Source organism: Anomalospiza imberbis, chromosome 1, assembly GCF_031753505.1.
Source record: "Anomalospiza imberbis isolate Cuckoo-Finch-1a 21T00152 chromosome 1, ASM3175350v1, whole genome shotgun sequence".
In the NCBI taxonomy this organism is placed as follows: Eukaryota; Metazoa; Chordata; class Aves; order Passeriformes; family Viduidae; genus Anomalospiza; species Anomalospiza imberbis.
The window spans coordinates 25302660-25315304 of record NC_089681.1 but is presented as its reverse complement, the minus strand read 5'-3'; the positions used below and the strand labels follow the sequence as shown (position 1 = coordinate 25315304).

Below are 12645 nucleotides of genomic sequence, written 5' to 3'. Positions count from 1 at the left end.
TACAATGAGATAAGATTTGTAGATTACTACACTTCATTCTTCTCCACCCATATAGCAATTTTAGAAAATGTGGTTTCTGACAAAATGTGAAAAATTTAATTATGCTTTATCTAAAAAAGAACATTTTTACTATAATGATATATTTTCCTCCATGATCTTGAAAAGAAGGCAAAAAAAATTAATATAATTTGCTAGAAAGAGAAATTAGATTAAATGCCAGAGAAAATGTTCAAACTCTACACATTGGTATGGAAGAGCACAGCTGTTGTGTAATCTCCTGCTTGCATATAGCAGGGTTTCCCTAAATTTCACAAAGCACACATCCAAAACAGCATGAGTGAATGTGTGGCCGCTTGCACTGAAAGAGATAAAACAAGGGACATTTCTGAGAAAGAATGTGGTTTTTAACTTTTTAGAACAGGCTACAAATTTGAGACTAAAACACAGCTAAGTGTGTCCCTTCTATGTGTAATGAACAAGTAAACTGTATTTGTGCAGATTTAATCAGGAATTTATCTTTTGTCCTACCTCATACAAGTAGTGTTGAAAAACAGAAGTAGAGCCTGGATAACTCCTGCATATTTTTAGGCATTTACCTGAAATACCTAACTGCCTTGTCAGTGTAGAGCATCAGAAACCTGAAGAGCACAATTTGGTATTTGGATGGTGTGATTTGTGCTCTGGAAAGACCAAAGTCTTTTTGAAGAGTTCAGAGACAATCTGGGATAGGTTGATTCATAACTTGAGTTATGAATCATTGCAATCTCCATTAGATGGGGAGCAAATTGAATACTCCATCTGAAGCTGTTTTGTCATCTACAAATTCTCTTTTGCTGTTTCCAACAGACTGAGATCTTATTAATCTAAAATATTGAAGAATGTCACCTTACAAGTAATACAAAAATTAGCTGTTCCTGCAGAGATTGTTTCTCTGGTATTCACATAAATTGCAGGTATACAGAGACTATGTATCAAGTTTTGCAAAATTTAATGTCTTTATTTTTATAGGTTGCCATCACCAAAAGCACCACCCATGAGTGTCCTGCCTGAAGTAGTCACTGAAGCTTTTGGAGTGGCACTGGTTGGTTATGTAGCCTCATTATCTCTTGCTCAAGGCTCTGCTAAAAAGTTTAAATACACTGTGGATGACAACCAGGTAAAGCTCTTTCTCCTTAGTGTCACTTAGCCTTGAAATCACCATTTGGGGAAAGTATTATAGATGAATACCCAGAAGGAAAAACTATGTTCCATATAGCATCCTTCACCTTCTAGTGTTTATGTAACAACCAAATTTTGTTTAAATAATCTGTGCAGAATGCCCTTATTGATTGAACTGCTCTTTTTGGGGAAACTCATCCTTCAGGATAATCTTGTAATGCTACATTCAGTGCAACATTTGGGTATTAATGCATTTTTCACTGCTCTAAGATAAGACAGCTTCTTCTCTGGCAGTTGAGCTCTTATAGATAACCTATGATGTTAAATCAGCCACTGTTAATGAAAAGCAATTCTAAACCAAAACCAGGTACTTATAGCCTCAGGACTTATATAATAAGAAATTATTTCTATTTATGCAAAGTAGAAATCTCACCCAAAATAAAGGTTTATTTTTATTTAAGAAGCTAGGTGAGTTCAGAGAGTGCTGCCAGATTTACAGCCAAAGGAGCTTTTTGTTCCAAGTTCCATTTTGCAGAGGACATGCTTAAATAAAAGTGGGCTGTCTCTACACTACTACAGTGCTTGTCATGGTGGGTGGGTAACTCCAAGCCAGCTGGAAATCCAAGAGATGCTAATTCAAGCACTGTGGGAAGAAAGGCTAAATTTCAGATAACTGGCACTAGTACTGTGTGATGAAAATGTTGCCTACACCTTTATGTTAAGTGGTTTGGGATAAATGACATAGGGTTGAATGAAGACAAGTTGTTTTGCAGCTGGAGGTCTATTTGAACACCCTATCTACACAGGTTGGTTTTGCTACATCAGGTCCCGTCCTTTACAACTCGAATGTCATTGGAAAACACAGTGGGAACATTCTTGTCTGTTCAGGTCTCTAAAATATTTCTCAGTTTGAATACATTGGGCCATGAATTTCCATTGAGGCTTCAGAGCCATGTTTCTATGGAGCAGAGGGAGAATGCTTTGAGCTTAGTGCAGGTCAGACTCCAGGGTGACATGCTGCTTTGTTTCAAGGCCCTTCATGGAACACAGCAACATGTGTGTCTTTATGCACCTTTGGAAGTCTTGTAGCTTACACAGGTTCATTACTGAAGTCTTGGAAACTGTGTATATCTGCATCAAATAATGGAGCAAAAGAGGAAAATCTCCATGAGAGGAGAGCAGTGAGGTGGTGTGGCTGTATGGCCTCCAGGGCCAGGCATAGTGCTTGGCAGGGGGACTTGTGGGTGTGTGAGGCTTCTGGGGGAGCTTTAAGGGGGTGCTGTTCTGTGCTGTGAAGACAAACTCATAGAGCTGTGTTTTCCTGGCTGGATACAGCACCATTTTCCTCAGCAGACCAACTTGCTCCTTAAAGTCTGTAATGCTGGTGGCCATGGTGGAACACTTCCTTAGAAAATACTGCTCTTCTTAGGCTGCACATACAAGGTGGCTTCTCCACTTTTTCTTCTATGAATCCTTTGTTCAGACATGTCTGCATTTTGACTGTGAACAAACACCAAATACATTTATGATGAAGGACACCATGCATAAAGTATGGTTACCACACTTCACTTTCACTAAAACATGCTCTAAAGGAAGAGAAATCAGTGGCTGTCTTTTTCCAGTGAGCCATACACCAGAAATTATCTGGACGGTTTCCAGATTACTTGGGGTTCTGGCCAGTCAAAAAGTAGACATGGATCAAGATGTAAATATTTTGGTTGAACTTAATCTTCAAAACTTAGCAATAGCATTTATTCTGGGAAGAAAATGTGCCTCCTGCTTTTGATGAATCTGATTCAACAGCTCTGTCATTCAAATTAGTTCTGAGTTGGGAGAAGATCTTTTCTGTTGGGAAACCCTTTGTCATGTACCTGTGGGATTTTTTCCCTCAAAAATGTGTCCATCCTTTATCATTGCTAATATTTACATAGGGAACTCCTTTGTTGGAAGAGGCATTAAAATGACAGCACAATAGGAAAAAACATCTTCTATTTAACGACTTTGCAGGAATTTTTGGCTCATGGCCTCAGCAACGTGATTCCTTCATTTTTCTTTTGCATACCAAGTGCTGCAGCGATGGGACGGACGGCGCTTTTATACAGCACAGGTGCCAAAACACAGGTAACGGCTTAGAGTGAAGTACATCAGAGAATTAAAGCTGTGATTCTGCTCACTGCAATTTGTACTGATTTATCCATTGTATTTCCCTAGCCTCCCTTCTCATTCCTGGGAATGCCTCTGCCCTGTCATTTTTAACAATCTGCATGAAATTGCATCTGATCAGTGATGCCTTCCTAGAAAAGACAATAGTTCCATTTATTATTTTTTACCTGTTTCATTCAATATGAACTGTAAGGTCTGTGGCAGCAAGGAAGTTAGTAGTTTTGTTTTCAGACTGCAGGAAACTGCATGAAAGCCCTTTCAGTTGATGTGAATTTGCCAGCATTGTAACGAAAGTGCCCTCTAATGGTGTTTAAAGGATTCAATGGTACAGTCTAAACCAAAGTTTTAGGAAAAAAAATCACATTTCATTTATCTGATTTAATTTATCTTCTATCTGATTTCCAAAATAAAATGTAAGTAACCTTTAGAGCTGTTTGTTTAAAAAACACAAGTAATCTCCCAGCTTCTGCCTAGTGACATGGTGTGCTTGTCCTATCCCTTGGTGTACACGGAGCCCACAGAGATGACATTTAGATTTTGGAGGTTGTTTGTTGCTATTTCCTACTGAGGAAACTAAACCCACAAGCTGTTATTACAGTTGCTCAGGAAAGAGTGGACTATAATTGCTGAGAATGATAACTGTGACCCTGCCAGCCTGTCATATGTCCAAATTGTGCTTGTGAACAAGAGAAGCACCCCCACAGCATTGCCTCTTCCTCTGAAACTCAAGGGCCTTTCAGTGGCAACCTGCCAGATCAATGTCAGGTCATTTGGAGTTTGTTGCTATTCTCCCAGGTAACAAGTGACAGGACAAGAGGAAACACCAACAGGCTGATCCAGGGAAAGTTTAGATTAGATATCAGGAGTTTTGTTGTTTTGTTTTTTTTTTTTTTTTTTTCACAGAAGGGGTTGTAAAGCATTGGAACAGACTGCTCAGAGTAATGGCAGGTCACCATCCTGGGAAGTTTTCAAACGTTGTGTTAATATGGCACTTGAGGACATGGATTATTGGTGAACATAGTGGTGGTGCTGGGTTGACGGTTAACTTGATGACCTTAAAGGTTTTTAACCTTTAACATCTTTTAACCTTAACAGTTCTATGATTCAATTATTCTAATTTGATTTTATAGCTGTTGCTTTTGCCTGTTTCACTAGCTGCAAGGAAAAGGTTCATGACATACAAGACTAAATACAATCCATAGGTACTGTTTCTCCTCAACCATGCCTTGCAATTATTTCTCATGCAGATGCCAGACTATTAAGGAATTATACAGAGCTTTACTCCAATAATCTACATGTTAAATAATTGCTAATTAGCCTACAGAATACTCTGAACTCACTTAATCATAATGAATAATCCAACAAATAATAATCTTGAAAAGTATTTATATGCAAATATTTTAGCTACCACTTGACTATTAGCTATTTCATGTATTTTAGTTGAATTCTATGTCATACAACGAGCTGTCATCCTCACAGACATTCTCTTCTGTAATTGGTTAATGTACTGATTGTGCTATTTACAGTAGTACTGCATCATGCTGTACTGGCTTTTCCATGGAATATTTAAGGTAACCTGCAGATTTATAACCTTGAGGCATATGGGGTACTTGAGCATGTTGGCTCTGGTGCATGTAGCGAAAGACCCTGATAAAAGGTTATTCAATACATGAAATGGAAAAAGAAACCACTAGAATTTGATTTCAAGACAGCAAACACACAATAAAAATCTGTTTGGTTTATCCATTGGTTTCACAGTATAGCAGCGCCTGTGTCTATAAGTTAAGAGTTAGCACTACGAGAGTATTTTATTAGGCATAACAATCTCTCCCCTGCCTTCTTGGAAAGCAACATATCAGCTTAATGCTCTCCTTTGTGGCTGTCCAGATAGAATGAGGAGATGACAAGATCATCACTTATAAATACTGGTCAGGTCAAAGGCAAAAAGAAGCCTTTCCTTAACTTAGAGAGAAGTCAGTTTGGCATCACACATGGACGAAATGCAAAAACCCTTTGAGGGGCACCGAGCAACCCTTTTTTCTCAAATGGCTATCCCTGGATTGCAGTTTTGTCATTTGTTCCTCAGTGATATATTTTCCTGGGAGAAAAGAGAAGTGAGGAACTCTATCGTGGAATAGAAGCGTCCTTCAAATAGAATCAACACTTTTTTTCTTGCTCTTCATGAAGGCAGAAAGAGGGAAAAGCTCCTTGTGACTTTACCAGCAGATTTTCTGTCCCTTTTTATGTAAACACTCTGTCTATCCTTCTTGATGGTATTTTTAAATACACCATGACTTTAATTTTCTAGTGTTTTAACAACTTGTCTGGTTTTGTTTTTAACAACTTGTCTCTTAAAATGAAACCTAATTATTTTAGTAAAGACACATATTATCAATATAAAAATAAAGTGAGCATCTGTCTACTTATCGTCAAAAACCTTCTGTGAATCTGAACTGTATATTTATAAGACCAGAAGTACTCAGTAAGCACTCAGAGTGGAATAGGACAGTGCACTTTTACTGTCATTTTCCATCAAATTAACACCATGTATACTGTGAAGAAATATATAATTCTTAGACCACATATTTTTCTGAATTTATATTACTTGCATTATAATCTTTAATATATTTTTAATCGTACCTACATTTTCTTAGGTAAATACACTGATATTAAAATAAATTTGTTAGTGGTTTCTGGTTTAAAAATAGTTTTATTTTAGTGTTAATCCCAACAAAAGAAGTTAGAAGTCTTCTCTTGTAGAAAAAATGATAGCATACATAATTCTTGCCTAGTGCTATGACAGATCTGTTATTTAGTACAACACAGAGTGCATGGCTATAAATAAGTTGCAGAATGACAATGGGTACTGAGAAACTTCTGGGATGAGACACTGCACACACACATTCCATTTAATACCCAAATGTGTAAGTGATGCTCTGATCTGTGTCAGTGTGCTGGCAGCAGGGTCAAGCACAGATGTTGAGATCTCTCACTATGTTATCACTGTAGTTGATTAAAGGTAATAATCAGAGATTAAAATTGAAATTATATGCATCTGCAATCCACAGATACATTAATAGCTAAGTCCTTCAACATCTGATTCTTGACTTTGTCTACAATATTTTATAATTAATCCTTTTCACAATTTCTTTTGTTGTTTTTGTTGTTTTTCGACTGAATGATCTGCAACTCTTGTTTATTGTTTTAGGTGGCTTGCCTTATCTCTTGTGTATTAATTCTTGTGGTGATCTACACAATTGGACCTCTGCTGTACTGGCTTCCTATGGTATGGTGCTTAACCTTTTTAAAGATTATGATGTCAAACATTTTCTAAGGACAGTTTCTTTCATGGAAAGACAGTGCAACCTTTAAAACAGCTCTATTTAATTTCAGTGGCCAAAAGAATAGTAAGTGTATGATAAATCTCGAAATCATAAAGTACAGAGGTGACAGCAAAAGACATAGATTTTAGACATATATAGTTACATATATAGGCCATCATGTAAGAGTATAGAAGTGAATTTCTCTTCGACTTACTTTTGGCATGTAGTTTATGAAAAATATACACACAGGTTGCTGTGGATTTGTAAATTGACAAAGTGTGGTAGAAATTAATGAAGATTCATGATATTTCTTCAGATATGCACATGATACATAATTTTACTTTTCAAATAAATTTGACACAAATTATTTTAGATAATGATAGAAGCTTAATTACAAAAATATTATAAGGTATTCTTGTATCTCTGTCATGGAATACAGCTATGCTAATACTCTTTAAAGCAGTGTGGAATCTTTTCACATAAGCTATATCTAGCTTTTGGTATTACAAATTAATAGCTAATTTTAACTAGAGGCATGTCAAAGCTGCTAAATACAGCTCCAAAATTATCCACAATTCTGCCATGTATGTTGAGGAAGTTTTAACTCAAATGTGTTTTAAAATTGCTTTGTGCTATTGTTTACATGGTGTCATGAAAGTTCTCACTTTTCAAACACTGATCCTTTTATAGCTTATTTTAACCATGCAAAGTAAGGACACTTGAAGAAGGGTACACAGTATGTCCTGTTTTTTGCTATACTTCTTCCCTACTTTCACTTGTTTTCATATGGATTATAGGTAAATTTTGACCAGTTTCCTGAAGGCTTTCCCCCCATATTTCAAAAATACTTTTTGGTTTTTGCTTTCTTGATAATTTATTTCTCTTCTAATATGCTTTTTCAGCCCTGTCTATGCACTGCAAGTCCATCGGTTTGTACTCCACTCTTTTTGGCTCTAGATGATTTCTTCATCCATCTTCTCCTCCCTCCTGAGTCAAAGAACAAAAAAAAAAAATTTGTTTTGCTTCAAAATTAATGGACCTTTGCCCTAGAGGCCTTCTCTATGGGAAGGGAAGGAAGTGAGGAAGGGGAGTTACAATTCTTCACTGCATAGAAGTTGAGTGATGATTTGCTTTTGAGCCCTTCAGACTGTGGCAGAATGTATTTGGTCTGGTGATGCATGGAAGAGTCTTGAGTAGTCCTGAGGTTTCTGTTATTTTTCTCTCAATGAGGTAACCTGTAGATATCCTTCACAAATAAAAAAAAAGGGGATAGGGTGGTTGTTGCTGTTAGCAGCTGTCACCAGGACACCTGTGCTTATCCCATTTTCTAAACCAGTTCTTTTTATAATTTAATTATGATATTGACTGCTAAATTAAAGAAACAGCATTTGTTTTCACTAGCAACTCTGCAAATGGCTTTTGTGTTTATGTCTTTGCAGTGTGTGTTAGCAAGCATTATTGTTGTGGGCTTGAAGGGGATGCTAATGCAGTTCCGTGACTTAAAAAAATACTGGAATGTGGATAAAATAGACTGGGTAAGTAAAACTTAATCTAAGGACACTTTCCTGAGACCATTTGGTAAACAGCTGTTAACTAAACTTTAACAGTTCTGTGGCCCTAGAAAAAATAAGTGCAAGATATTAGTAATAGTACTTTCTGTGCACTATCAGCTCAGAATAACAGCATCTGTAATATCAGTTGTATTAAAAAATAACATTTTAACAAATGATAAAGAATCAAACTTGATACTAGAGATGTGTAGGCAGACAGATCAAGATAACGTGAGCAAGTATGGGTCTAATTTTTATGTATTTTCTATATATTTAGCATGCTTTTGCTATTGTAGCATAATTGAAGAGATTTTGGTATCATCATCCTCTGGGAATAGGGAATGACCACATAGGTCAAACAGAACTGGAAACATAGTGATGCAGAAAGATAAATATTGAGGGGTGCTGTAAGTAAATGGTCTTAACTCTCAGATTTTCCAGAAATCTATTCTATCTACTGTTGGAACATAGTGAAAGATTCTGCACTATGAGAGGAGGAATACATCAGAAAAAGTAGATAGGTGAAAGTAGTATAAAAATCTAGTTTAATGCAAAGTCTAAGTAGTCTGAGAGAATTCGCACAGAATCCCAAGCAAATAGTAAAGATGAATCCATATGTAAGAAGACTTCTGGATTTCTCTTCTGTGGGAGATGTTGTGTGTAATGGCCAATTAATGGAACTAAAATTTCTATGCACTTACATAAATGCATACATGCTGATGTCCCATATGTTTGAGTTAACAATATTCAGAAAGGTATTTTGGCCACACAGTCCTTTTCTGTGGTGGGATATATAGGTAATTGGAGTTAATATTGGACTTTTTTGAATCCACCAGTTACTTAGCATTCTATAGCAATAATGGTTAAGTCTAGAAAGAATAAAACTTTTTTTTTTTTTAATTAAAGTACTCAGTTTTAGTATGGGAAACAGAACTGAGTAAACCACATCAAGTTTGACTGTGAGATTTTTTGCACTTGGTTGCAGAAAACTAGAGGTTCAGAAAACTTTTTTTGGGAGTTTCTTTTGTATTAGCCAGAAGAAAAGCTCTATCTTTCCTGAAGTATTTTATTCCTCAAGCAGTAAAACTCTGAAAATATTTTCTATCTCTTGTTTTGTTTTTGATCTTCAGGTTAACCCATATTGCCAATGATAGAAATTATGGATGATGTGGATCAAGAATTCTTTTGGGAACAATGGACTTAAAAACATTGATAGTTATGGGAGAGATATATATCTTCTCCACCAGTTCATTGAGATAATAAGTAGTTACATTTTCCAGCAGGATATTCTGGAATCTCACTAGATTTGACATGTCTTCACAGATAGACTAACCTGATTGATTTTTGCTTTTCTGGTTTTGGCAGAAAAGGTTGTGTGAGTAGTTAGTTATTACATCTCTGACATCTGTCATCATTTCTAAGATAAGTTATAGAACGGGGGAGTTTGTTGGGTTCATCTTCTTGACTAAACATACTTGAGCAATGATTTATCTTCAAGTAGTTTTACCATCAGTCCTTAGCTTGACAGGATAAATCACCTTCCCTTAAATAGCATAGTTTAAAGTAAGGCTATAAACATTGATCTTGCATTGCTGCCTGCTCTGAGGAGCCCCATAAAGGCCAGTGATTTGTGTAACTACACTGGTGTTATTTTGACCTGAAAGAATTCACCCCAGTAATTGACAGAACATTGGAAATGAATCTTTCCATCACCCAGGTTATCCAAAGTGTTTTGAAGTTAGAAACCCTAACAAAACATTTGGAAATGATTAGCAGTTGTCCTTTCTGGAGCTGATTCTTTGAAGGGTGTGTGTCATGTAGCATTGAAGTCAGGTTTATTTTGGTTATGGGTCTGGCAAATGATTGTGCATGGAAATACAGTATTATGAAGTGTGTTACCCTGTTCCTTGACACCTCTTTAAGCATCTCATTAAACGCAAATGGGATGAATAATAATTATTTGTTGATTGGTTCTCTATAAACATAATCCTTTTAAATGTAGAAGGTATGATATTGTTCAGGGATTGGAGTTGAGGAAATTCATTGGTTCCTTGAATCACAGGATATTCTGTGTTTCTATGAAATCTCTTCTTTCAGCCATGTGTGGCTTTTTCTTTCAGATTTACATCCCGCCTCTCAAATCACATTCGATTACTTTTCAGCTCCTACCCCACTGTCCTTGTTCCAGAGGTTTCTTTCCTGCCATTTGAACTTCAAATGTCTCCTGCTTCAGTTAAGGTCTTCTGTCAGTCCCTACACCTTGGCTGGATGACTTCAACAATCTCAGATTAATAATTGCATTATTCCACTACATATGTTATATGCAGAACTGAGAGTGATTTGTCTTAATCTTTTGCTCCGCTTTTTTTGAGAACAGCCAGGAAGCTAATCTGGCCTTGTCCGTAAATACATCTCACTTCTCAGGTCCTCAGGTCAAAAGATTATTTCCTTGTCCTTCATGTAAGCCTAATTTCTTATGCAGGCCAACTTGACTAACTTGCTGTTTTTATTCTCTAGCTTGACAGTGCTGGTGATACTAGTGATACTCTCCTAGTATTACTAAAAAGGCCAGTGAAGTTCTTGTTAACTTTAGATTTTAAGGCTCAGGACCACAGATAAGCTGCCTTTTAAGACAGGCAAAAATAACTGCCTGGCAATGGACTGCTAAAGAAAAATGTTATCTTTGCTGTTAACAGTTGGACTTGAAAGTAACCAAAGATGGGGAAAAAATATTTTAGAAGGTGATGTTCTAAGTGAAAAATTATAACAGAATAAGGATACTTTTCATGAGTTAATTATATAGCAGGGATTTGAGAAGTTCAGCAATGGCATACTCTGGCATTTAAAGAGAAAAACTATTTTAAAGTTGCACATATGTCTTGACCAGAAAATGACCACAGCTGTGACAAAGGTTGCAAGCCTGACTTTTAAAGCAGGAAGAATGGCTAGAATTTATGGTAAAAATTCCACATTCCCAACTTGGTGTTGTGGTGAGAGGCAGTTATGGATGCATGAATTGTAACTGTATGCACATATATTAATATTAAAGGATGTAAGGAATGCTACTAATTCAGCAATTAAATTAGATCCAATAATGAGGGTTTCATTTTTGATAAATATCCTCCAAGATCTTGCCATTGTGTATTTCTGAGAACACCCTGTCAATCTATTTTGTCAAAATATTTAGAGGAGAGGCCCTAGAGAGGGTCTTCCTTGAAATATGGATCTCATTAGTGCATTTTCTAGGGGTCTTTTAGAACTTCTTCAGATATTATCCTCAGGAGGAAAGTGGCCTTTTAAATTTGTTCATCACACATGGGTCCTGATTCATGAGAGGTCTCTGAGAGTTCTCAGGGCTCTGCTATATAAACAATTTTCTACAAGGTATGAAACCATCTCTTCTGTGAGAATAATTTTACATCAATGACTCTGTCTTATGGCATCCTAGGGAGATTTTCTATTTTTCCTGCCTTAGTGAATATGCTAGTGTGAGTTATATTACTTATACCGTAGTTGGTATCAAAGAACTACCACACCACTTCAGTAACATTAAGGATCATTTAGGTTGGAAAAGACCTTTAAAGACCATCTAGTCCAACTGTTAACCCAACACTGCCAAGTCTACTCCTAATCCACGTCCCTAAGTGCATTAGGCAGTTCCTGCTCTATGGCTGCGGTGGGCTTCACTTGAATACCAAGTTTTGATGAAGGGTGTGCTGAGGATGAATGCACACATTAGTCATTTGTTTGCAGAAGGATGTGGGATCATGGCCACATCACTCAGTCCTTTGAGCCAGAGCCTCCTCCAGGACTCCAGCATCTTCTGCTGAGAGTTTTGGAATGAGCAGGACTTTAATGGGATTCTTCTTTTGGCTATATGCTGGAGGGCCTCTATTTGAGCAGCTCATCACAGCCTCACACAGAGAGCATAGAACTGGTCAGCTGAGACATGTTCATCTCTTCCTCCATTAAGCAACAGCATAACCAGGTAGGAGTTAGATGAACTGCATCCTAAATTTTATTCATTCTTGATAGGGCTCACCCCCAGATTGGGGTGACCCCAAAAGGTGGAAAAGTCTCTCCTCCAACCTGTGCCTTCAAAGAAAGACTCAGTAGTCTTCAGTCGTCTGGTCTCAAGGTAGTTTATTGTATGTTATCTAAAAGATTTCTCCCTGAGCTGCTGCAGTCCATTCAGCAGTCAGGCAAAGGCACACTCCGACACCCAGGGGGCTGGTGCCTTCTTTTATATCATACATTACGTGTTAAATGTTTATGGTTTTTCCCCAAAGCCCATCACCTATATTGAATAGCGACTTTCTACTCTAAACCAATCTGTGAGTGCCAACATCACCAAGAACATGGAGGTTAGGAAGAAGAAGGAAAGAGGACAGGGCACACCCAAATCCCTCCATCTTAGAACCTCTGACCCCCATGTACAAAACTCAGACCCC

General features: G+C 37.1%; 1 protein-coding gene across 4 annotated transcripts in view; it reads left to right on the top strand.

The window, feature by feature from the left end:
- The window catches only part of SLC26A7 (solute carrier family 26 member 7), a 66878-nt gene that overhangs the window by 34798 nt on the left and 19435 nt on the right, over positions 1-12645 (top strand). For all 4 annotated transcript variants that reach the window (XR_010997438.1, XM_068185222.1, XM_068185211.1 and 1 more), the window contains exons 8-11: positions 1009-1156; positions 3166-3279; positions 6530-6607; positions 8084-8179. Coding sequence is in view for 3 of the 4 variants with exons in the window: in XM_068185222.1 (XP_068041323.1) it covers positions 1009-1156; positions 3166-3279; positions 6530-6607; positions 8084-8179 (436 nt within the window). In the remaining variant the exon portion in view is untranslated. The remainder of the gene's footprint in view (positions 1-1008; positions 1157-3165; positions 3280-6529; positions 6608-8083; positions 8180-12645) is intronic.